General features: G+C 56.9%; 10 protein-coding genes across 10 annotated transcripts; 6 read left to right on the top strand and 4 right to left on the bottom strand.

The window, feature by feature from the left end:
- Positions 1-133: 133 nt before the first annotated feature.
- On the bottom strand, positions 134-2538 carry TRAVEDRAFT_17472 (PAH-inducible cytochrome P450 monooxygenase PC-PAH 4; the record flags this gene model as incomplete). Its single annotated transcript, XM_008035273.1, has 14 exons — positions 134-335; positions 400-436; positions 499-509; positions 571-672; positions 727-839; positions 954-1219; positions 1270-1523; positions 1573-1648; positions 1702-1801; positions 1858-1955; positions 2016-2121; positions 2177-2206; positions 2260-2360; positions 2415-2538. 14 exons carry the CDS (start codon positions 2536-2538, stop codon positions 134-136), a joined length of 1620 nt encoding a protein of 539 aa, XP_008033464.1.
- A 1622-nt stretch (positions 2539-4160) lies between these two features.
- On the top strand, positions 4161-5527 carry TRAVEDRAFT_43282 (uncharacterized protein; the record flags this gene model as incomplete). The annotated part of the gene is made up of 3 exons (XM_008035614.1): positions 4161-4289; positions 4346-5195; positions 5259-5527. 3 exons carry the CDS (start codon positions 4161-4163, stop codon positions 5525-5527), a joined length of 1248 nt encoding a protein of 415 aa, XP_008033805.1.
- A 908-nt stretch (positions 5528-6435) lies between these two features.
- TRAVEDRAFT_160997 (DUF21-domain-containing protein) lies at positions 6436-9288 on the bottom strand (the record flags this gene model as incomplete). Its single annotated transcript, XM_008036161.1, has 7 exons — positions 6436-7060; positions 7125-7191; positions 7248-8161; positions 8217-8295; positions 8348-8444; positions 8765-8938; positions 8996-9288. 7 exons carry the CDS (start codon positions 9286-9288, stop codon positions 6576-6578), a joined length of 2109 nt encoding a protein of 702 aa, XP_008034352.1. The 3' UTR covers positions 6436-6575.
- An 861-nt stretch (positions 9289-10149) lies between these two features.
- TRAVEDRAFT_17469 (uncharacterized protein) lies at positions 10150-10843 on the top strand (the record flags this gene model as incomplete). The annotated part of the gene is made up of 2 exons (XM_008035272.1): positions 10150-10272; positions 10328-10843. The coding sequence occupies 2 exons, from the start codon at positions 10150-10152 to the stop codon at positions 10841-10843; spliced, it is 639 nt and encodes a 212-aa protein (XP_008033463.1).
- Positions 10844-11873: 1030 nt separating this feature from the next.
- On the top strand, positions 11874-12026 carry TRAVEDRAFT_112926 (uncharacterized protein; the record flags this gene model as incomplete). Its single annotated transcript, XM_008036160.1, has 1 exon — positions 11874-12026. A coding segment is annotated over one exon (153 nt), but the record flags the coding sequence as incomplete, so codon positions are not given.
- A 105-nt stretch (positions 12027-12131) lies between these two features.
- Positions 12132-13175, top strand: TRAVEDRAFT_43279 (uncharacterized protein; the record flags this gene model as incomplete). Its single annotated transcript, XM_008035613.1, has 1 exon — positions 12132-13175. One exon carries the CDS (start codon positions 12132-12134, stop codon positions 13173-13175), a length of 1044 nt encoding a protein of 347 aa, XP_008033804.1.
- A 206-nt stretch (positions 13176-13381) lies between these two features.
- Positions 13382-15436, bottom strand: TRAVEDRAFT_113847 (family S53 protease; the record flags this gene model as incomplete). The annotated part of the gene is made up of 7 exons (XM_008036159.1): positions 13382-13886; positions 13940-14077; positions 14142-14338; positions 14397-14507; positions 14564-14765; positions 14855-15120; positions 15179-15436. 7 exons carry the CDS (start codon positions 15434-15436, stop codon positions 13382-13384), a joined length of 1677 nt encoding a protein of 558 aa, XP_008034350.1.
- A 1083-nt stretch (positions 15437-16519) lies between these two features.
- On the bottom strand, positions 16520-17598 carry TRAVEDRAFT_34232 (alpha/beta-hydrolase; the record flags this gene model as incomplete). The annotated part of the gene is made up of 3 exons (XM_008035461.1): positions 16520-16786; positions 16849-17108; positions 17169-17598. The coding sequence occupies 3 exons, from the start codon at positions 17596-17598 to the stop codon at positions 16520-16522; spliced, it is 957 nt and encodes a 318-aa protein (XP_008033652.1).
- Positions 17599-18945: 1347 nt separating this feature from the next.
- Positions 18946-20210, top strand: TRAVEDRAFT_34231 (uncharacterized protein; the record flags this gene model as incomplete). Its single annotated transcript, XM_008035460.1, has 4 exons — positions 18946-19516; positions 19611-19725; positions 19781-19852; positions 19910-20210. 4 exons carry the CDS (start codon positions 18946-18948, stop codon positions 20208-20210), a joined length of 1059 nt encoding a protein of 352 aa, XP_008033651.1.
- A 1036-nt stretch (positions 20211-21246) lies between these two features.
- On the top strand, positions 21247-23392 carry TRAVEDRAFT_56171 (UDP-Glycosyltransferase/glycogen phosphorylase). The gene is made up of 11 exons (XM_008035788.1): positions 21247-21307; positions 21365-21521; positions 21581-21740; positions 21796-21996; positions 22056-22133; positions 22188-22237; positions 22291-22531; positions 22586-22675; positions 22729-22851; positions 22907-22977; positions 23032-23392. The coding sequence occupies exons 1-11, from the start codon at positions 21253-21255 to the stop codon at positions 23351-23353; spliced, it is 1548 nt and encodes a 515-aa protein (XP_008033979.1). The 5' UTR covers positions 21247-21252; the 3' UTR covers positions 23354-23392.
- The last annotated feature ends 183 nt before the right edge of the window (positions 23393-23575 follow it).

Here is a 23575-nt window from a genome sequence, read left to right as displayed (position 1 = left end):
ATGACCAAGAGCACCATTGTGAAGGCAAGAAGAGGATCTATTACGCTTGATAAGGCTAAAACAGGACTCTGACATCAACCTAGCTGCATCTTAACATCTGGCACGGTTTCCTCCCAACACGGACTGCGCCTCCTCACTCGGCCTGGACCAGAGAGACGCGAAGGCGCAAGTTAGGCCCGAGCTCGGGCTGGCCGCGGGTAAGCGGGACCATGGCACCACCGGCTGGAGCCCGCTGGATCTGCGACTTCTTGGGGTCGGAGACCGCGGCGCCTGCAGGCAAGCGGAACTGGAATTGTTCGACGATCGCTGCAACCACGGCCTGCATCTCAATGATACTATGGGAACGTCGATGTATCAGCGGTTTGAAGACTAGTAGAGAGGGCGATACGCAGAACTCACGAGAAGCGCCAGCCGATACACCCGCGCACACCAGCAGCTGCAACAAAGAAAAATGTCAGCGGGGGTTCCTGACGAAACAGCAGGCTTTGTGTAGCTCACAGAACGTCATTCTGAGGGAGAAACACGATGTGATCAGCGTTACTGACGAGGACGAGTATGTGGGTGACTCACAGGTTCGCGAAGACACCAACGTTGATCTGCTTCTCGACGTCAATATGGAAGAATCGATCAGGGTTCCAGATGTCGGGGTTGTCGCCCCAGACTTCACGAAGGCTGATTGTCTGGTGTGAGTGATCTGCATCGCATGATGCTAATATTGCGGCATACCGATGATACGCGGCGAACGACGTAACAAAGCCTTGCCCCTTCTTGATAGGAATCTCGGTTATAGTCTCGCCGGAGGTCGAGACAACAGGGATCGACAACGGGAGCACGTCGTCCTGTGTTGCGACGCGCAAAAGAAAGGCTACCACGGGATGGAAGCGGAGCGTTTCCTATGCGCATCTGACAGTTAGACTGCTATTGGCCTGCACGTCAAAACGTTGCCCGCATACCTTGATCGCGTTCATGCACAGCGTCATGCTGTCCAAGTCTTCCATCGTGAAGTTGGTGTCGCCGCGAGCGATGACGCGGGCACGTGTCTGCTGAACCTCCTCACGCATGCGGTTCTGGTACTCGGGGTTCCGGGCCAGCTCGTATAGGAGGAAGGTGAGCGTGGTTGCGGTGGTCTCGTGTCCGGCCAGCGTGAGCGTGAACATCTCTGCCATCAATTCGTCGTCGTCCAGGCGGGTCTTCGCGTCCGAAGATGCGTTTGCTTTGACTGCATGCACGTTTAGTGGTGTTCAGTCGCAAGGAGGGGGGGGTACGTACTGAGAACGCTCATGATGTCCTTGCCACGGGAGTCCTTCTCCACGGTGTCGATCTCGGGCCGCTTCTCGCTCAGCATCTGCTGTCCGTATCTGGAGAAGACCTTCCTCAGGTTCAGCAGACGGGCGAACGGGTCGGCGGGGATGTATTGGAACATCTGCAGGACGGACTGCGGAAGGTATGTCCACGTGGCGCGGAACAGCATGGTTGCCTTGGGCAGACGGAACTCGGCGTCTTTGCTGTTAGAAAAGCGAGCTCTGTTAGCAGACCGGCCGCTGAAGAGGTCGGAGTGGAAAAAATACGTACAGGACGCCATGATACGCCTTCGCGAGAGCACTTTCTTCGTTTTCATCAAGAGCACGGTAGTCGTAGTCGAACCCCGCTGTAAGAGATGGTGAGCCCGGAAAGTCACTGTGAGAGAGATGTGAGATGTACCCTGCCCGATGATATCGAGTGTAGTGCGCGAGAACCATTCGTTGACCGCCGTTTCGAGCTCAGAGGAACCTGCCAGGTCCCTCTTCCACTTCTCGGTGAGCTGTAAGCGAGCAAGGCGTGAGGCCGGGAAGTAAAAAAAGAAGTATAGGGAGAGACCTTGCCCGTGATGCGTTGAAACAACGGCAAGAAAGAGCGCAGCTGAGGTGCACTGAAGGCTGGATTCATGACCTTGCGGTGTCGCTGGTGGTCCGCCCCTGCGCAAGTCCGGATTCGCGTAAGAATCGCGTAGACCGCGCGGACGAATTGAAGCTAACCTGCAGCCCACACAATGTTGGGGCCTCCGAGGAGATAGTTCATGTGGTTCTGCGACACCGTCTTCGCGTAGCGGTGACCAGACTTGTGGAAGATGTGCTGCAAGGCCTGGGATGTGTGGAGAGTCAGCACACGCCGGACACACTCCAGAGAGGTCACTCACCTTAGGATCGCCCGTCATGAGGACGTCCGCCTGTACATAGGTCGTTAATCTCCAAGCCCGTACTTTTTTTGAACCGCACTCACCCCGAACGCGCCCTGAATCCTCCATGTGGGTCCGAACTGGCGCAGCCATTTGAACTCTAGGTCTCCAACCTCATCCTGCCGGCTCATATGAACCTCATGGCCTGGCCCAAGAATATCATAAGCGTCTGCGGTCTCACGGGGGAATATACACTCACCGAGCAGGCTGTAAAGGCGCTGCGGACCCTGGAGTTGTCGAAGGCTCCTTCGATGATGGAACAGGCGCAAGAGGAGGACTATGAAGCCTGCTGCCAGTAACGCTGCCGTGGAGAGTGTAAGCATGCTGGGGAGGTCGGGTGAGGTATGTGGTGTCTGGGATAAATTTCTTGCCGCTCGATAGCTCGGTATATATACTGAGAATGTTTCCATGAAGTGCGGTGAGGTGGGGTGAGATGTCCATGTTGACGGCAAGATACGGTAGGTTCTTTCACGTAAAAGCCCGATTACACCCTGTGAGTGCCCGAAGGTGGAGATACGGGAGACTTCTAAGCCTCATCGCAGTGACGCGACTCCGCTGTATGAGAAGGAGAGGGCATAAGAGACTGTTACGACGAGTTTAGCCGCGGGGCCTGTGCCGCTCCGGGCACTCCAACATGACACCCTACACGTTGACTCATAAGCGCATGCACTTTCAAGTTGATGCAACCATCACTCACTCTTCTTCTGCGCGCTCCGCTCCTCCAACAAGGTACATCAACGTGGTAACATACTCAACTCGGGCAAGGATTCAGGGCGAACTTATGACACCGTATACATTTGCGACCGTGAAAAAGTGTTGTGCCAAGGTTAAATGTAGCAATACGAGGGTTTTACCTCTACTTTTGCCTGGAAAATGCCTACCAACCGATGCTACAGTGTTACAATAACGCGGGGTGAGCCAAGAGCGTGGAAATTCGATCACGCAACGTACCTTTGATCGCGTCGGAACACCCTGCAAAGCGTACTTTCCATCGATTCGACGGTTCAAGGCGCGGAATACCCGACACCATGAATCAGCAGAACTGGTACGTAACTACGCCGCCCAGGACGAAGTTGAGCACAAGGCCACCGTGCAGCACGGCGCCCGGCGTGTGAAATTGGCTTGCCGAAGCGTAAGCACTAGCATCAAAGCCCGCGCAATGGCCTCTTTCCCGGCCTCAACCAATCGTGAACACACGGCGTGGGGCTCGTCGCGATTCTGACTGATGGGCTATGCTGGAACGCGTAGGCGCAGCTTCAAAGTCAGCTTCCTCTGAGTGCGACATCATTGCGCGCCGTATGCGACTGTAGCATTGAATCTGCACGTTCTTATGGTTGACGTACTTTCTTAAGCATTTAGGTGAGGCCCGGGGTGGCTCGGAATGACCGGAGGAGGAAGGTGAAGTAGACGAGGCACGACAACATGGACTCAGGGCAGCGGACGCAGGCGGACGCGCGGTTGTCACATTAGCGCCCGTACACATCCGCCACCCGCATTCCCAATATGGAAGGTATAGCAGTTCGTCCGTCCATGCACTTCCGGTGTCCGAAGGAGTTTGCAGCGTGACATCCGCTATAGATGTCGGTAGAACAGACTAAAAACTAGCGTTACCCGCACACACGATATGGGGACCCGGTCTACCGCGCGAGATCAACTGTCGTTCCGACATGTGGTGCATGCTGAAGTGCTCGCGGTACCCCTCTCCGACCAAGCGCTAGAACGGTAAGTATTCCCTATGCCGAAGAAAGCTCGGGGCTGCGCATTAAGTCAGAGTATATGTGGAGCATCTGCCTTTAACAGGAAACATTGACACAACCGCGCCGGGGTCGCTATTTCCCGCCGCTACACTTCAGCAGGGTATAAGTATAGTGGGACTCTACGCGATTTTCGAACAGAACCCACACTCCCACTCAACGCTCAAGCACCATCACCCAAACAGCCCACCATGTATACCACCCGCAATCCCTCTCCCGTCCCAACCTTCCCTCCCTTTGAGCCAAGTCGCTTGGGCACATCTGAGGGAGGCCTCATCACATTGCACGTTGCCTTCCCGGAGTCTCCGATATTCCAACTGGTGCGCATATAGTCCTCTTCACATGATAGCGCCTCTGACCTCCTCTCGTTACTCAGAGTCTTCTCGTCTTGGCGATGTCCCTCCTAATAACGACAACGGCGATAAAGCAATACATTCGAGCGAAACGCACTTCAAAGCGCACATTACGTGCAGCTGACGACGAGACCAAGAAAGCGCTCGATCAAGCGGCCAAGAACCTTGCAAAATTCGAAGCAAGCCGAAGGACTCCTCTCCCAATAGAGGAGGACTCACTCCCCCCGCCGACCCGCTCACCATCCGACGCCTCGCACCATTCGCGAAAGCACGCAAACCCCAAGATACATCAGACGCTCAAGAGGACCAAGACGTTCTCCGCACAAATCTTGACGACCGGCACGCGCCCGCTCCTGAACGCTCAACGTGCCGTCGTGAACCAATGCACAATCATGGGCCGCGGGGTCCTCCACCCCATGCGCACCATGCGTCATCACGCCGACGAGCCCACCATTCCCGAGCTACCGACCACGGGCGAGGTTTCGAGTCCGGACCAGTCTTCAACGGAATCCGAGTCGGAGAGGAGCTCGGAAGACTCGTCAGCCGCGGACGACACCGATTCGACGCCGCCTTCCTCCAACGTCAGCCTCCCCTCGGAAGAGAAGGACGTCAAATCGCCGGTGGCACGGGCACGCACCTTCCCCTTTAGCCGCACCCTCGCTATGACGTTTTCCATCCCCTCCACCCCCGACCGCGCCAACCGGACTCCTACCGCTAAGGGAGGCGTCCGCCGTACCGCCAACAAGGATGGCGAGCCCATCCGCTACGCTCGCCCTGCGCGTCCGGAAAACTCCATATCCGGCGTGGTGTACGAGACGCGGTTCGAGAGCCCGGTGAAGACGCTCTTCCGCACCAAGCCCAAGGGCAAGGCAGGTGTGTTCCCGCTCCTCTGTAGGCACCACATGAACCACCGCTGACCTAAAGCGTTTTCTGTAGGCAACGGCAGTGCCAAGAAGACGAACGGAAAGCAAGGCTTCGGATTCATGAAGAGCAGCCCCAGCCTCCGCCGCCTGTTCTTTTCCTCCTCCTCCGAGGGAGAAGACAGCCAGTCCGACAGCGGGTTCTGGTCGCGCCGCTCCAGCCTCAGCTCCGAGGCTACAGGAGCGACCTCCGTGCGGTCCAGCATCTCGGAGGAGGCCAAGAACACCACGGTCCCTGATGCGTCCGGGACGTTCTCCGCGATGCCCGGCTGCGTCAACGCATAGCGAGAGGGCGTTTGGTGGTTACGTGGAGCGACGGGTGAGGCAGTGCCTCAGCCCATCGCCGCCAGTCGAACGAACACGATCCATGGACAATGCCTGCTGTTGTGAACTGTTGTATCGTTTTGTCGCTGTTATATCACGTACTGTATCGTGCATCACATACCTTTGCTATCATCAATGCATCTGCATATCATCACATACCACTCGCGTCCGGTTGGTGAGAAGACCGTTTGGGTGCGCAAAGTCCTCCGTCCTGGCGAGATGTGATCAATGGCGGCTTGTTGCGCCTCTTCGCCCATGTTTCGGTGCAAGCTCAACGGTGGTTCTTGTATACATCTATACACCCGCTTAAGGAGCGGAGGGCCTCATCTGGTTACATATTCGCCATGATACGGTTGCAGTGACCGTCTTCGCTGGCAAGATACACTGACAGAGACGTGACAGTAATCAGTCTACAAAAGATAACTAGCATGTATACGAAACCGCGCAGCAACATTGAATACTTGCAGAAAGTGCGCGAGGTCACAACCGATACGCCGAAGGGATAGATGATACGGGGACAGAAGGATACGTATTCGCATTAGGAGTACGCCCGTGCGCGCTCGTTCTTGAGGCTCGTGGGACTGAGTTCAGAATAATTCTACTCAAGAATGCTAGCGCAGTGAAGAGTCGGGGTCGCCAGAGATGTGTATGGCGCATTGCGGTACGAAAGCAACAGGTCATGGTCAGATCCAGATAGGCGCGCGATACTCAACGCCGGCGCCTCGGCAGACACCGGCTGCGGTAGAGGGTGGAGACTCCCGAATATGCAGTTCCTCGCGGGACAGCTCACTCAAGTCCGCAGATGAAAATCAACGACAAGCATACTCAGTTGGACCCTCGTGCATCGCAGCGATGAAAATTCGCATGCAATCATCAGGGAGAAACGTCCAGGTATCATACAGGTACTGTATACAGTCGTGATTAGAGCGTCCGCCAGCAAGTATATCTATCCCAATGACCATCGTCACCGCCGTCTTCATCACGGTCGTCACCCGAGCTCAATACAGCCTCAAACTTTGCTGTTGTCATCACCCTCGATGTCTTTGTCGGGCGCGCCTTTCTTCTCCTCGGGCGTTGTTTCACTCGGCTTCTCCTCGAGCGCCGTTTCCCCCTCCGCGGCGGGGCTCGCCTCTGCAGTCGGCCCGGGCAAGGTGTTCGCGCGGCGCACACCGCTAAACACCTTCCCGATCACACTACTCGCGCCACTGCGTCTGCGAGCGGCCGGCTGCTGCGGTTGCTGCAGGTCCCCAGCAAGGGATAGCGGCGGGGGAGAGCCGACGAGAGTACCGCCGTGCAGGTTGGGAGAAGACGGCACGGTCTGCGCACCCCTCGGTATTGACGTGGGTTCCGCGGTGAGCTCGCCGCGCGCGGCAGGGGAGACGTCCGGGCGGCGACGACGCGCGAAGAAGCGCTTCGCGTCGGGCGAGAGGAGCGGGCCGAGGTGGCCCTGCCCTTCCTGATCGAATTCGTCGTAGATCTCCTCGCCGATGATCTCTGTAGAGCGCGTTGAAAGGTTAGAAAGGCTTTTGCATAGACTCGGGAACGACTGATCGCGTACCTTCGACAACGTCCTCGAGCGTGATGATACCGAGAGGCTGGATGTAGGGGTCCATGCTTTGTACGAACTGCAGGGAACGTCAGCAATCGTGATTTGCGCATTCAGAGACTCTGGCCAACTCACGTCCTCGGCTTGTTCGCGACCGAGCACCGCGTCGTCCGGCAGGCTCTGCTCACGACCGTTGCTCATCGCTTTGGCAAGAGCACTGACGCGCGCGTTCTCCTTGCGTATGTTGCCCATCTCGACCGCCTCCGCCTTCGCCTCGCCCGCCTCCGCCGCGTTCTCCTTCGACTTGGACTTCTTGTGTGAGCGGCGGCGCCAGCCCTTGCGCTTCTTCTTGCCGTCCGTGTCGGGATCGCTGCCGGTGCCGGTGCCAGTTCCACCGCTCTCATCTCCGCTGGAGTCGCTGCTGCTGCTGTCTGAGCTGTCGCCCATGCCGACACGGTCCTTGAGGCGCTGCGTAAGGCCCTTCTTGACCTCATGCTGCACGCTCTTCGCCTTCTCAACGCTGAGCCGTGAGACAATCGCCATGTGGCTGCGGCCCTCCTGGAATTTGTCGAGGATATTCAGCAGCGGTTCGTTGTGCGGCGCGCACGGGAGCGGGTTCAGCGTGATACTCCGGAGTGGTATCGCATCCTTCGGGTCGAGCAGGAGCAGCTGCTTCACAAGCAGCACGCCCACCAGCTTCTTCACCTTCTGCAGGCGGTCGGGGAGCGGCGCGTCTTCGGCAGTCTTCGTGGGTGTGGCCGTGCCGCTACCGGCGTTGCCCTTGAGAGCGACGGGCATCACGGTCGGCACTTCGACCTCCTCGTACACCGGGACGCGGGAGTGTCCAGTGTCGCAGATGCGCTTCATGGTTTCGTAGTCGAGCTTTGAGTCGAGGTTGAGCATGAATACCTTCTCGAGGGGGGTCATAGCCTGGCGGATGACCTTCTCTTGCAGGTCCAGAGTCGCGCCGATGATAGTGACAGTGTCCGACTGCAGATCGCCGCCCAATACGCCAGCAGCGGAATGAAGGGCGATAAGTTCCTTGAGTTCTGGTGAACAGCTATCAGGACACGATATCCACATATGCGATGGTTCCAAACTGACCTGCGCGACGGTACATAATACCGTGATGAGGTCCCAGGACAAGTTCCATCAGCTTGGCCACGGGCCATGAGACGACACCCTGGAAGTGACCGTTAATACCATCGAATGCAAGGGGAAACAATATGACGTACGATAATCAGAATGAGGAGCTTGACAAACCACGCCATCTGGGCACCGATAGCCAGACCATACCGGGTACAGAGAGACTGTGGAATAATCTCAGAGAAACTAGGGAAAATATCAGCATAAAGTAAAAGCCAAAAATGAGAGTCGGTTCGGGAACAGAAGCACGGCGGTGAACAGCAGATATGACCGTCATGCATGACCTCATGCTCCTCCAGTGAAGACTGATAGTAGCGGGCTAACTGACTGCCTGGACGGCGCAGCGGAGTTCACAGTTCACACACACTTCTTCTCCCATACATGCCAGGATGTCTCTGCGCGGCGGTATGTGCGCTGCTCCGACCCGATGTGGCGTCCCCAGAAAGAGAGGGGATCCAATTCGCAACAGCATGTACGCCACAATGAGGGTCTATGAAGTAACTCACATGACAATGAGAACAGTGCTGACCACGACACTTTCAATTCCGCCCCCAAGAACAGGCTCAGATATGATGGGCAGTGCCTCGTTAACGATCATGTTGGCAAGCAGGAGGGAAATAAGCAAGAGGTGGCCATTCTTGCGAATGGGCAGAATCTTGTCGGCATACTTTTTCTGTTTCCTGCAAAGGGGGATATATGTGAGCGAAAAGATGAGGGAGCCCAGCAAGCGGACGTACGGTGTGCCACTTATGCTGAGAACGTGCAGCTGCGTTTCGTCCAAACTCATGTAACCCAGGGTAAGCCCGGCGAAGAGTCCGGACAGCAGGACGAGCACCGGAATGAGCACAGCGAAGACGACGAAATTCGCGTCATGCTTTTCGCCTCTCTTTACGTATGAGTGGACATGGTTGGTGAGATCCTGGCGCGAGTAACCAAGGAGCTTGCCGAGGTGGTGGGTGGCGAGGGAGAGGATGGAGTAAGTCAGACGAGGATAGCGGTTGCCTGCATGGCCTAAGGAGGTCGGGGCCATATATTGAGGGCGAGTGTGCTTGGGAAAGTCTTGTCGAGTAGACAAGGGGGCTTGGGGGAGATGGTGGTCGAAACGAGAGACGGGGTGGACCGGCTCACGTCACTTAACTGCGTCAAACAAACAAGCGCCGAGAGCTCCTATGGGCTTGGCACATTACGCAGTTATTAGACGCCCACGGCATCTCCGCGGCAATAGCCGCTCTCTATTCAACTCCGGCCTTCCTCGGCATCGCATATGTTGAATACACTGCTCTTTCCACTGCCATACCATCCTCCGAGCTCTCGAGTCATCCTAGGTCATCTACTATGTCATGGCTCATTCTCTGGCACTCTATAACGCCCCCGAGCTGGCTCTGTTGTCGCTGTAGGCACTATCTGTTTGCATCGACTGAGGCGGCCGCCTTGGATTAAGATAACTTACGTTCCTCTCTTGGCGCGTTCGAATGAAGAGCTTCGCATGCGCATGCTCCACATGGGACATTTGGTACTGTGGGCTCAAGTTGAATGAACGCGCGAGGTGAACTTGATGCAGTTGAGCTGATGAATGCTACTAGTAGGCCTGCCGATCTACACGCCGCTCGGACATCTCTACAAGGTGAGCTCGCACTGTTGCCCCAGCCTCGATATCCGAGATATGAGTAGAGTCCGATGAATATGCAACAGTATAGTGTGTTTAACGCTACAAGTAACCCGAAGGTTGATGTATTCATCGGTTAGTATGATCGCTTTGGATATGTGCAATTTGATTGACGACGTGGGCACTTACGTACATTGTGAGCATTCAGGGGAACGGCTGCAGCAGCCAGCAACGCATCCACTGCCAGTACAGTCGCTCGCCCCACTCCCACTATACGCGCTTCTTATGGCCGTGTCTACTGCTTCCGCAGCCCCTGCAGGGCCTGACCACAACTCTGCCACGCCCCCTGCAACATCTGACGTTCTGTCTTCCCTGGATCCTATCACTGAACCCGTGGAAGGAGAGCATGTACGTCCTCCGAATCTTGTGAGCTTTATCAAACCACTCATCCCCTTTCTTGTAGCAGGTGCCCGCTGAAAGCTTCTGGGAATGGGCGCCGCGCGGAAAGGATATGGAGTTCCTGCCAATTCCTGACGCCGACCTTCCGGACAAGTTCCGCTGGAGACGCAACCCTGATGATCCCAGTATACCAGACCTATGCTTCGGGCTGTTCATTCCCATACATGGTGTCGACATCGACGCGCGAGCTAAGGAGCTCGGGGGAACGGCGCATCCAGGGAGCTTGTGGCCGAGTCACGAGATCATCATCAACTACGTGATGTCAAGGCTTCGTCGCGGTGCGTTTATCGAGCCTCTGGTGGCACCTTTCTCGTGGGCCAACTGGGCGAAGAGCAATGGTATCAAAGACCCCGACATGATGCTCATCGTGTTCTATAACAATGGTGATGGGCCTGGCCTGCGAGCATGGTACGCTGGGGCCAGACGGAACGCGTTGGTCAGGGTTCTCAAAGAGGCGTTCGGTCCGAAGATGCCTGCTGACGCCGGGCCGATGTGGTATTTGGACCCCTGCGGTAAGTGATGCGCCATGGGTTCAGAAAAAAGTGTTTCAAGATGACTTATAACTCTTGCATCTATAGCGCCATGGCCACGGTCGGCGCCGTCTTCAAGCTAGGGATACAACAGAAGGTCTGGGGACTTCTTCTCTTTCATTAGAACCCCTTGCATGCGCACGCTCCGCATCGGACATTCAGAATCAGCGTCCACTACTTCTGTAGAGCGCACAGCTTGTCTCTTGTTCAAACTCTTCGCCGCTATAGCCAATACCCCATGCCTGACCCTGTGAACGAAGAAAAGGCACATCCTTCGACGTAGGTGCCAGCTTCGTCGAATAATGTGCCATTTATCTTGCGCCAGGTGCCCAGCTTTCTCCAAGGGGCCAACCGCGACAAAGATGGAGAGATCCTTCCGAATCACGACGCGTACGCCGACCTTCCGGAAAAGTTTCGCTGGCCGCGAGACCGTGATGATCTCAACGTGCGCGGACCCATATTTGGGGCTTTTCATCCAAATACCTAGCGAGGATCTTATAGCGCGATCCTACGAAATACAAGAAGTGTCCGATGGCAAGGGTTTCCGGTCCCTCAAAGGTGCCTGTCGATACCAACGCAATGTGGTATATAGTGCCCTACCCAGTGAGTGATGCGTCATGTATGTATGTAAGACGGCCTTCTCGTAATAACTTGTAACTCTAACATAGGTTTGCAACAACACCCCGCATCAGCGCTCACGGCCGTATCATCATTCACGCATTTTGACCACAGTTTGACATGTTTGAATGAAATCATGGCGTAGCAGCCTGGCAAGGCTGTCGTCTCACTGGGTACGGCGAAAGCGCTAGGCATTGACACGCTGACAACGAATGTTAACGGACAGTTTTCATTCGCATCAGGGTTGGATGAGCGCCAGCTGTCCATATCAGGAGCTGTGTACGTATAAAAATACTATACCGAAGCGCCCCGACCTTCTTATAGTGACTGGCGGTGCGTACATGGTCGACCTTGACCTTGTATTCGTTGTTTCACCCCCTCCCAGCATCTCTATTCTCTCCCATGCCATCAAACATAGTCAATCGCTTACCACAGTCACTTTGGCAGATAATATTCCGGCTGGTGTGTACTGATGGCGGCAGGACTGGCTGTACGTTGGCTCTCGCGTCCAAAGCCTTCCGAAGGGCCTCCACATCTGCGCGTTTCTATTCCGTGAGGCTTCGTGGCCTCCGCCACGTGCAGAACTTCCTCACATGCCTCGAACGCATCCGCGACTCAACCGGCGAAGACCCGCCGGTGACGCACCTACTCCTTTCCTTCATGCCCAAAACTTACGCCGACCCCACGCGCGTCTCGCTCACGAACTTCTGGACGGACTACCCTGGTGACGAGGGCCACGCGATGTTCACGCAGCCTGACGAGTTTGCCGTCCCTGTCACAGCGCTCCTCGCGCGCGCAGCGGACACCCTGCGCACGCTCGTTGTGCTCCAGCGCTGCGACGTGCGCCTCCCGCCGGTGCGGTGCCATCTTCCCGCGCTGCGCGAGCTCGCTCTACTCGGAAACGACGGCCTGTTCATGCACGCGTCCCCCCTCCCCAGCGGGTCAATACCTGGCACGGACGACTCTCAAGGCGCACCCTTCCCCAACCTGCAACGCCTTCATGTCGTGTATACGTGGCCGAGGTCCTGTTCTTGGGAGGACACGCTTCCGCGCTGGAGCGAGCTCGCACCCGCCGTCACCCACCTGCGAATCTCGCAAGGAGGCGCGAAGGTGGCACAGATGGTCCGCGACATGCTCGAGCTTTCCATGCCTCCACTATCGGGCTCTCGAGACACAGTCCAGAGTGACGAAGATGGCACAGAGCCGGATGCAGCCGCGCCGGCGCTGACGTATCCCAGCCTGCGTCTCGTGATTGTCCAGCCGAGCCGCGCACCGTATTCGGCAAGCAGCGCTACAGCCGCGAAGATGCTTGCGCTGAGGCGCGAGGTGGAAGAGGTCGCGGCGGTGTGCGCGGAAGAGGATACTTCAATGGCATGGGTGTCTGTCCTCCGGAGTCGCCTCTATGATGGGGAGTACTGGCCCCGTCGCCTACAGCGGGAATGGCGAGACCGCATGATGGGCGGCGGAGGTTGCTGGACGGAGGACGAGTATGATGAGGACGAGCGGTGGGGCGTGTCCCCCATTCAGCCGCTTCCGAAACGCGATGGACCGCTGGCGCTCGACCTGCGGAGAGACCGTCCAAGAGATCCACCGGAACCGAAGAAGTGGTGGCAGATTCTGTGCTCAATACCATGCGATTTCATACCGCCTGCAGTGCCAGTGACATTGACTCTCAATGTGTTACTACTAGCTAGAACTGTATGATTTCCGGTGGTCCGTTCTACGCGGCTTACATGTCTTCATGATTGGACTCTGGGGACACACTCAGGAACGAGAGATACACCGTGACCCGTGGGTTCATTGCATGTATTTTTACATTGCTTATACAAACATCGTCCTACAGACCACCACAACTGCGCTCCTAGATCGCCTACTCGGCTCTCCCTCGAACAGTTACGTATCTACCTTCCTTACAAGCCCACAGCGGTCCTCAACGCCGCGAAGTTGGGCGTGCCGAGACCGGTGACGGGGTCCCAGCCCGCACGTGCGGTGAAGCCGTTCGTGTTGCAGCCAGGGTTCGAGCCACTCGTGATGTCCGTGAGCGCGGCACGTCCAGCGGTCGAGTACAGGAAGGGGTTCAAGAAGCCGAGCGACGGCTTGCCCGCGGCGCGGAGCTCGTCGTTGAGCAGCGAGATGATACTCGCCGTGATCGGGCACGAGCAGCTCGTCCCCGCGACGGTGCCGACCTGGTTCTGGAACACGATGTCGACGTTCTGGCCCTGCGCGGAGATGTCGGGGAACCCGCGTCCCGCCCTGTTGAACCTGCCCGAGTTCGTGTTGCCGTTCGCGGTGAGGAAGGTCGAGACAGCAGCAGACTGGTAGCTCGGCGCTGCGAAGGTGTTGGAGAAGCCTCCACCGGTGAAGGTTGCAGCAACCTCGGGGTTGATGCGGGTGGTGGCGCCGACGGAGGTGACGCTGCGCGGAGTGGTTAGAATATGCCAAGCACGTGAGAGGGAGCGGATACTGACAAGGGGCATCCAGACGGGAACGTAGGGATGAAGGTGGTGCAACTCTGGCTCTGTGAGCCGGACACGCCACCATCGCCGGACGAGAAGAGGATGGAAGTACCACGGGCACCGAGCTGCATGTAGGCATTGCAGAGGTTGCTGTTGAACACGAACGTCAGTACGGGGGGTGGGGGTGGTAACAGCCACTCCAGTGCACACTCACGTGGCTACGCTCGCGGGGAGGTCGGGCTCGTCAAAGCCGTAACTGGTGGAGAGGACCTGAGGGGGCGCGCTCTCGCCAAGCAGGGTGTTGATGATGTCCATGAAGCCATTCACGCCGTCGCGGTTGTTGTCGCCGACGGAGATGAACGTGGTTGGGACGCCCGTTGCAATGCCGATCGTGTATTGCGTGTCCAGGTCCTGAAGAGACAGCGTCAGCGGCCCGCTCAGAGCAAGGATTATAGCGCCGCCAGCTTACAGCCTCGATACCAGCGTTGGCCAGCTGTTGCGGGTTCTGACCACCGTCGAGCGTCTGAAGAGTGAATGCGGTTGCCGATGACATATCAGGGCGGAACCGAGTCAAGAAAGCCTGTATTGCATAGTGTAAGGTCCTCGCTTAACATGAGCACTCGACGGGAAACTTACCCTAAGGTCCGCTTGGTTAGCGAACTGGTCAATGAAGCCGCTAACGCCGAGAGTGTTCGCCCTCTGGGTGGCGGCGGCGGTGGGGATCCCGTACAGAGCTTGGAGGCACGCCGGGGTGATGGTAGTAGCGCAGGAGGCCGGGACAGCATCTGACGTCACGTTCACCTCGGGGACCGGCCTGTCAGCGGGCGCGGGCACGAAGCTGAAGACGTTGCCAGAGAACGGCTGGGCGAAGCTGCAAGTCTGACTGTCAGGAATCCAACACAGGGCATAGAGCTTCCAAACACGTACACAGTGGTCGGGTGAACGAAGTCGAGGTGACCCTTCAGCTCGGCCGGGATCGAGTACGCGAGCGTGCGGATCATTGTCTTGCCGGTCGCGGTGTGGTTGAACACGGCGAAGTCCGCGTCAAGCAGCTCGCTAGCCTTGCTGACCGGGATCGAAAAGCTGAGCATGTCTCCCGCGGGGGATGCGGCGGTCGCTACGATGTCGTTCTCCGTCAGCCATGCGTTGACCGCCGCAACGGTCTCAGGCTTGGGAGCAACGAATGCGTTGACCTAACGAAATCGGGGTGAGTCGACGGCATATAAAGCATCGAGGGCACCGATGACGAACCTCCTCCTTGGTGAGGAACTGGCCCTTGAGGGGGCTGGCGGGGTCGCTCACGTCCATGAGCGCCTTCTCGAGCCCGGCCATGTCGTTCTGTACGAGCGCGATGCGGAGGTTGAGGGTCGCGTCCGACGGCGCAGCGCTGACGCGCTGGAATGCGGAGGGCACCGACTCCCGCGTCTCATGCACCTGCATGCTGCGCGCCATCGGCTTCCCATACGCGACAGCAGCGAGACATACGACCAGGAGGGTTGAGGAGAACATGGCGGGCCAAGACCAAAAGCGAGGGCAGAATCCGCTCGTGGGGAGCCCATACCCAAATACCGCGACCTTTATATGCGCTGTGTCGTCGAACTGGAGTGTAGCTCTCCTCGTGCCAAGCGATAAGACACGAAGCACACATGGTGCGAGGTACTCGTGCGCAGCAGCGCGACGAGTATGGAAGACGCACCGAAGCTCACCTTGCACGCCCAACGAGGCGGATCTTTCGTCGGGCTAACTCCTAAGGCAGAATGATCCCGGCTGAAAAGGCAGGGAGCCAAAAATGAATGCGAAAAAGACAGTAAATGGCAGGCCGTTCCCATCAACCTGCGTGTGTGGGAGCCGCTCATGCGGCGGCGAGAGAACGGCCCAAGTAACCCACCTCGGCCTGTGAAGTCTAGCGAGAGGGGCGCGCGGGCATTGGTCAGTCGCTGCCTATGTTCGGCCGCGATAAGCACCGGATTTGATACTTACTGTATGGGCGCCGTAGATGGCAGGTCGTGCACCATGACTTTCGTCGTCGGCACGACGTCACAGGACACAGATGGGCGGACCTTATCGCGTGCACGAGCATCATAGAAGCTTGTTCGTGCGATATGAACACTAGGTTCTTCGACAGAAGCATCAGGGTGCAGTGCCGAGGGCATAACAAGCCGTACGGACTGACTAAGGTCAGCACACGAGGCTCGCACACGGCCGGGTGCAAGGTTCAAGAACTGGAGAAGCGCACCGGCAATGAAACCGTTCTTCGCAGAACGGGCAATTCAGAGGCATATAGGCATATCAAGAGCATCGGATAGGCCATATTGAACTTTCAAGGCCGGTGATAGAAATTTGAAAGCAGCCTGGAGACGATCTACCGATGTGAAAGCGTGGAGAGTGGGAGAGCCCACGAGAAGACGGACGCGGGTTTCCGCTGCCAGTCATGCAGCGAAGTCCGGGAAGCCGCGCAGAAACAGTCCGAGCAAGTCCACAAGATTGTCTGCGGCGGCTCCGCGGATCGATCCACTGACCGACAGCAGGGAGCAAAAATTCGCTTTCACACAAGTCGCGATATGGATAAGCGGGACAATGACCATATCACATTTATAGGGTGCAGAACCTGTTCGCCATAGAGATGTTGTTGAAATACGGACCTCTATGGTTCGTCACGCTCGCGTCCAGAATGTTGTTTCCCCCAGAGCAGTTTGAGTTCTCCTGACCGGGGCAATGCTCCGCCGTGGCGGTCTCGCCAGACGGGTCAACGGCGGTGATGTGTACCTCGTTACTGGGGTGTTGGAACTGCAAGAACTGTGGCGGCACTCGCGGCACTGGGTCGTTCTGGTTCGTGACATGCGTGAACGAGGAGCCGAGCTGCATATATGCACGAGCATGAGATCTCACGAGAGACGTGATCGACAGGGGCACACACTCACCATAGAGTCGACAAGATCAGCCCATGCCTGGTTTCCGACGCGGGGGAGTCCGTAGACGACCGACGTGAGTTCAATACTCGGGTCAAGTTTGGACCTCAGCATAATCGCGTCGATGCTCGCGACTGCTGCCCCCAAGCTGTGACCAGTGACGAGGACGCTCTTGGAGCCTGTCGAGTTCAGCGCCGCCTGGACAGTAGACAAGACTAGGTCTGCGGTCCGCCCCTGCGTCTCAGCAAACCCGTCGTGCAACTTCACATCGCCTGTATAAGTCCCGCGGATGAGTAAATGTGATTTGCCCCGCAATTATTTGCACAACGCACCACCGGCGGAGGGCAGCACTGTGGTGTTCGCATCCACTTGACTGAACTTGAGGTCGTTAAGATCCGACAGGAAGTTCTTCGGCTCCGTCCCCTGGTGCGCAACCACGATCGTGTTCTTGTCCACATCGTGTGCGATGAAGAAGCCTGGGATGAGACCATCATCGCCTCCGGCCGTCAGGACCTTGACGTTGGGGAGTGCGTCGCAGGAGTCTCCGCATTGCCAGTTCTCCACGGCAGCGGCCGAGCAATACGCCGCACGGCTGAATAGTGCGGGACGAACCAGATTGTTCGTGATGTCGTCCTGCGAGACAGCGGTCGTCTTGGCATCGGAAGTGCTGCCCACGCCGACGTTGATGTCGAAGGCAGGCGTAGGGGCTGCAGCGGCATATTTCAGAGCGCCAAGGATAAGGACGGTCGCGGAGAGGAGCATGGTAGAGACGGAGGTAGGTCGTGTGTGGGGACGTGAACTCGTTACAAGAATCTCTCAAGAAAAATGAACAGGAAAGCCAACCAGGGCTGAAGAGAGAAACCGTGCAGCGAGAATGACCTCAAGTCGGATGTGAATGTGCTGGGGGCAAGCCAGATTGTCATGATCGTGGAGCGACCTTTTTAAACGTCGGAGGCGGACGACATACCGCCGCCAAGAAGAGGTATGCCATCAAAACCTGTAGTCAGAGCAGGCTGTCGCCAGGCTGGGCACGCGGGCCTGTGTGTAGATCAGGTTATCATCCATATATACGGCTTGCGGTGTCAGGGAAGAAAGTAGTAACGCACAGGTTCCATCATGCCGCTGTCCCGTACGTTGATGCTGTTGCCGCCCATCCATTTTGATCACAAAACTTCCCGATGTGAGGAAAGGATGACTTGTCGTCGAAATTCGGCATATGACTTGGAGCCTGAAAGCGACACTGTGGCCTTCAAGTATGAACTGAGCGTTGGTACTGGAATTGATATTGATGAGTAGAGCAAGTACTGCGGAACATCGTTCAAGTGTAGCCCTCACCAAGTTACCCTGCATCTTGTTGCATCTGTGGTGAAAGTAGACTGCAGGACACGATCATCGGCGATTGCACGCAACCGTTCCCAAACTCATAATCGAACGTAGGCCGCTTTAAGTCAGCGATGGGATATGATTGGGTCTGATTGAGTACACGTCCATCTCTCTTCCAACTTCACGTCTGTATGGGGTCTCTACAAGGATTAAGGTAATCCCATTAGAGAGCCATCTGAGCACATTTGAGCACAGCTGTAGCAGGTCTAGTGTGCCTCACTCTTTGGCTTCGAGTCGAGTGCCGCGTGTATTTCCAAGACGGCAAAACAAAACCACAGTCAGCTTAGCGTCGACAGCCCAGAGAGTTCCAGCATCAAGATGTCCTAGATGGCTCATAAGAGCTGTTCTGCACGTCGATGAATAGCTAAGGCGATAGTGCGACCATGAGCAGTGGAAGTGGAAGACGGAGAGGTGAGACAACGCGCATACAGCCGCCCGCAATAGCGCGGAGATTAGTGGGCGCTTGTTGCCAAACGCGTCCGTCTTGCGGTTGTCTAACTTAGCTCTCGACTGCCACCACCTGTCCTCTCATCCTGTTCAGTTTTTCTTTTGACGCGAGCACGTCCGGGAGTTCATCGTACGAGTGGTAGTACAGGTCAGTGAAACTGTTGGTCTGGGCGGAGTAGCACGGACAAGCTAATTTGTCCACAACTGCTGCGGCGAAGCCTTTCTCAAGCCTCATAGACATCTCGCGGGCAGGTCCCTCTTTTGCCACATCTCGCCGCCATGTTCTCTACTGCGCTTGCCGTCTTCACTCTCGTCGTCGCCGCCGCCTCCCCCGCGTGGTCGCAGCAGATCGCTGACCCCACCACACTCGCGTCGATCTACTCCCTCACGACCAGCACGTCTATACCCTTCCCCACTGCCACGCTCTCAAACTCGGATGCCCAGTCTTTCATCGTCTCTGGCTGGTCGCTCAGCAAGGGCAAGATTCAGCAGGGCGCGTCCAACATTGCCTTCGTCGCGGACCCCTTCCCGGACAAGCCCGCGCCGACCTCCACGACGAACAGCACTGGCCCCGTGCTGCAAGTGACATACCCGTCCGGGCAGGTCGGCAGTGAGACCAGCGGCATGCAGCTCTACTCGCTATGGAACACGTCGGACGGATCGACGTTCCAAAGCATGCTCGTTACGTACGAGGTGGCGTTTGACTCCAACTTCGACTTCGTCAAGGGAGGGAAGCTTCCGGGGTTGAGAGGTGGCCTTGACCCCGATGGCTGTTCGGGAGGAAGTGCGGCAAATGGGAGCAACTGCTTCAGCACGCGACTCATGTGGCGTAAGGAGGCCGCTGGCGAAGGTGCGTAAATCCTCCAGGCGCACGCCAAGCCCTGCGCGCACCCGCGCCGGCGAAGATCTCGTACGACGGCGCTCATTCTCTCGTATGATCGTAGTCTACGCCTATATCCCAACACCGAACGACATCTGCTCTAGCTCGCACTTCAAGTGCAACTCGGACGGCTTCGGGACTAGCATCGACCGGAGCTCGTTCTCCTTCGTCGCCGGCCAGTGCGTCCCCTTGCTTATCATTCACCCTAATACTCAGCTAACCGACGCCCAACAGATGGAATCGCGTGACCCTTCTCGTGCGTCTCAACCAACCGTTGAACACGGCAAACGGCGAAGTCGTCCTCTAGTACGTCCTTCGCACAGCTCTCGGCGGCAGCGAATTCATGTATCCAACCCCTTGCAGCTATAACAACGTGAAGGCGCTCGACGAGCAGGCGCTGCAATACCGCTCAGACGCGGGTATCACCATCGGCGGCCTCTGGTTCTCGACCTTCTTCGGCGGCAGCGACGACTCGTGGGCGCCGCCGTCTACGGTCAACGCGTACTACCGGAACCTCCAACTATTTGGCGCCTCTGCACCATCGAACCTCACCGGGCAGACCGTCAGTGGAGCGTCACGACAAGCACCCAGCGCCCTCTCCGCGTCGTTGTGGGGCGCCGCCGCTGTTGGGCTCGCGTTGGCGTCGTTTGGAGTGGCGTTCTAGAATGGTGCGTTTTGGTTATGAGCCGGATGGTGCATCTCGGATTGGAGATTCGGCCGCCACACGTAGCACCTATGGGCCGGGACGGACCCCTCGTGCGCAGAGCACATCTCACGATCGCTATAGGACTGGACATGACCGGCTGGAATTGTTTCTCGCATGACCCTCGTTGTCTTGCGTTATTGTAGTGCACTTGCATCCTGTGCAGATCGTAAAATGTTTCGACGGTTACAGTACCAGTATCGGGCTGTTGGTCTTAATGCTGCGCCGCGCCGGTCAAACATGGCGATGCTCACCACTGAATCGGTGAGCTACACTCAATCTCTAAGCTTCACATCTAATGATCTGAGACTTTTGGTAGCCACGTGGACTCGAGGTAGTGGTAACCTGGGCCAGTATTTGTCCTTGTTAGGATCAGAGGCTATTAGCTTCAACCTTGTTTCGTAGTGGCGGTAATCAACCTCGTCGCTCGCATTGGCAACATGCCTTGTACACCCGTCAAAGACGACGGACGAGCGAGTACATGTCAAGTCTGTTAGAGATGTTCTCATCAATGAGAATCTCCAATGTGAGTACTTTTAGCCATGTGTTGGTTCACTGAGTTCTGTTCTCACATCGTGACAGAAGTACGCTAGTACACGCTGAGATGACACTCAGATGTTACGCGCTAGGAATATTTGATGGGTGCATTGCACCTTGCTGGTCTGCGAGAGAAACCTCAATGACATGGTGGCATCTATGCAATCACGACGACTGCGCAGAGCCTGAGCTGAACGCTCAACCAACCAGTTCCTTGATAGTGATTGTACGGGGACGGCGCGGGGCCGGCCTCTCGATTTGCAAAACCTTCTATGGTGGATACAAGCTCACGGTCCCGCTGACAGTTCTTACGTTTGACCTCAGGTGAGTCATTCTATGTGGGAGTTACCAAGCGCCCTGGTCGTGTGAACGCCTCGTGCGTTCTACCACTTATAATGTGAGACGACACCCACAGCTCGATTTTGCACCGTTATATCCCTCTTCCCTCACAATAACGGTTCTCAAGATGAGCGACTCTCCAGTAGGATTTCACCTGGCTGTCTTCCCGTTACAGGCGTGGGGTATGATATCGGCCGCTCCCTCTCGCACACAACGTTCTGACCATCGCGCTTGCACAGGCCATGCACGTCCTCTGATCACGCTCTCCGCGCGCGTCGCGAAGACGGGATCCACTTTGGTGACATTCTTCACGACCCCCGAGTTCGTTGATCGAGTCAAGGCCGAGCTCTTGCGCAACTTTGAGGTCGGCGAAGATGCCTTCCTCTCCCGTGTTAGGTGCGTGCCCGCACACGCGCGCGAGGTTCTCCAGATCTTGTCCTGACGATCGCTTGCAGGATCGTCGGGCTGGTGCATGAGGGCGCGGTTACGTCGAAGACACTCGAGGATGCCTTCGCTGCCGCATGGAGAAAGCTCGACAACGGGGAGGAGGTCGTTTGCGTGAAGACCGGGGCGGCGTTCCCCTCGGGTCCCAAGCCCAACGCCCTCATCTTCGATGTACGTCCGGGCTGCTGCGTTGATTGTCTACTGCATACTGAACCGTAGCAAGTAGTGCTTTGCACACCAGTCCCTTCGGGACGCGAAGGCTATCAGCGGAGACAGTGTAAAGGCGTACCTGTGGTTCCCTGGTCTGCTCTCTCCGTTCTTCCCTCTATTTGGTTCGGAGAGCTTGGGAGGGAAGGGGAATATACGCGTGAAGGCGGAGGAAGAGGCGCGTCGTACAGGCAGAGAGCCTGTGGAGATAGCGTTGGAGGTAGGTGGAATTTGTGTGCCTTATTGTCGTCCGGGTTACTCATGCATGGTTTGGTACAGATGCTCAATGCGCGTGGTGACGTCGTCCGTGCCCCAGGCATGCCTCCTATGTACGACTACGAGTATCAACCTCAAGATGTAAGTTCATATAGCATATAATGTCCATCGAGCATCTGACTGACATACGAAAAGTTCCCCATGCCAGAGGAGATTGCCGCAAGAATTTTCATACCGGCATACGAGTATGTCTTGCCTTGAAGCCTCTACACACGCGTCCTTACACTCGTGCGTTCAGGTCTCTCATGATCGCCGACGGAGTATTCATCGTCACGTCTGAATCATACGAGCCCGAAGCCGTCGCAACCCTGCGAGAGTGGTACAAGGAGCTGTCGAAAGCAGCGTACATCGTTGGACCGCTTCTGCCTTCCGGTACCCGGGCTCTCGCCGGGGAGAAACAACAGTCATCACAGGCCCACGCGATCGAGCGCTTCTTGGACGAGACGCTGCGAACGTCCGGGGAGCATTCTCTGCTATATGTATGTGTTGCGAACATTCTCGAGTTACGGCTTCTGATACTCGAAGCGCACTAGATCTCATTCGGCAGTATCTTCTGGCCTGTGAAGACCCCCGACACGATCTGGGCGTTCCTTGACGTTGTGATGGAACTCGGTCTCCCATTCGTGAGTGCGCTCGACACATCGCCGGTGTTCGTTTGACTCAGCACTTGGATCAGATCCTGAGCCATGCCTCTCCTTTGGCCGGTGCAATCCCGGACGCGGTGACCGCGAAAGTGACGGCGTACGGCAAGGGACTGTTATCGCCGTGGTCGCCTCAGCAGGCGATTCTCAACCACCCCGTACGTAGCCCGCTTTCTTCATCGGTGAAGTTCAAGAATAACATTTGATTACCAGGCCACCGGTTGGTTCGTCTCGCACGGCGGACAGAACGGCGCGCTCGAGGCGATCACCGCCGGAGTTCCTCTGTAGGTGACCAGTGTGCCTGCACGGAAGACACGACGCTGACGGCCGCTTTGCAGCATCATGTGGCCGTTCGGCGCAGACCAGCCACTCAATGCGGTGCACCTTTCCGAGAACCTCGGGGTCGCGTACGAGCTTATCGAGGTGCGGAGCGGGCACGGGCTGAAGCCGATTCTTCGGAACGGTCGGCAGGCCGCGGGGACAACCGAGGCGCTGCAGGCCGAGGCGCGCGACGTGCTTGCGAAGGCGTTCGGCGAGGATGGGGCTAAGAAGCGCGCTAAGCTGCAGCAGCTTAGGAGTGAAGTGCTTTCGGAGTGGGAGGAAGGCGGTGCGTCGAAGAGGGACTTCCTCGCGTTCCTGGATACACTGAAGACTACGTAGGCATGCAAATCAATGTATACACCGTCCATGGGTACATAGTACTAGTAGAGCATACATATAGCAAATATAGGAAGGGTGTAAGTAGCTTCTAGGTCGCCAAAAGGACTGTTGTGGGGTATTGTAAGGTCAAACATGTACGCAGTGTTGAGTCCCTGGAACTTTCTCATTCGGCACTAAGGAGTGTCCGTGCGACTGAGAAGCGGGGCATGTACAACCCAGAGT

This window comes from Trametes versicolor, assembly GCF_000271585.1.
Source record: "Trametes versicolor FP-101664 SS1 unplaced genomic scaffold TRAVEscaffold_2, whole genome shotgun sequence".
Lineage (NCBI taxonomy): Eukaryota > Fungi > Basidiomycota > Agaricomycetes > Polyporales > Polyporaceae > Trametes > Trametes versicolor.
Note: the sequence above shows the minus strand (reverse complement) of the source record. Positions and strands in the feature narration are given on the sequence as shown.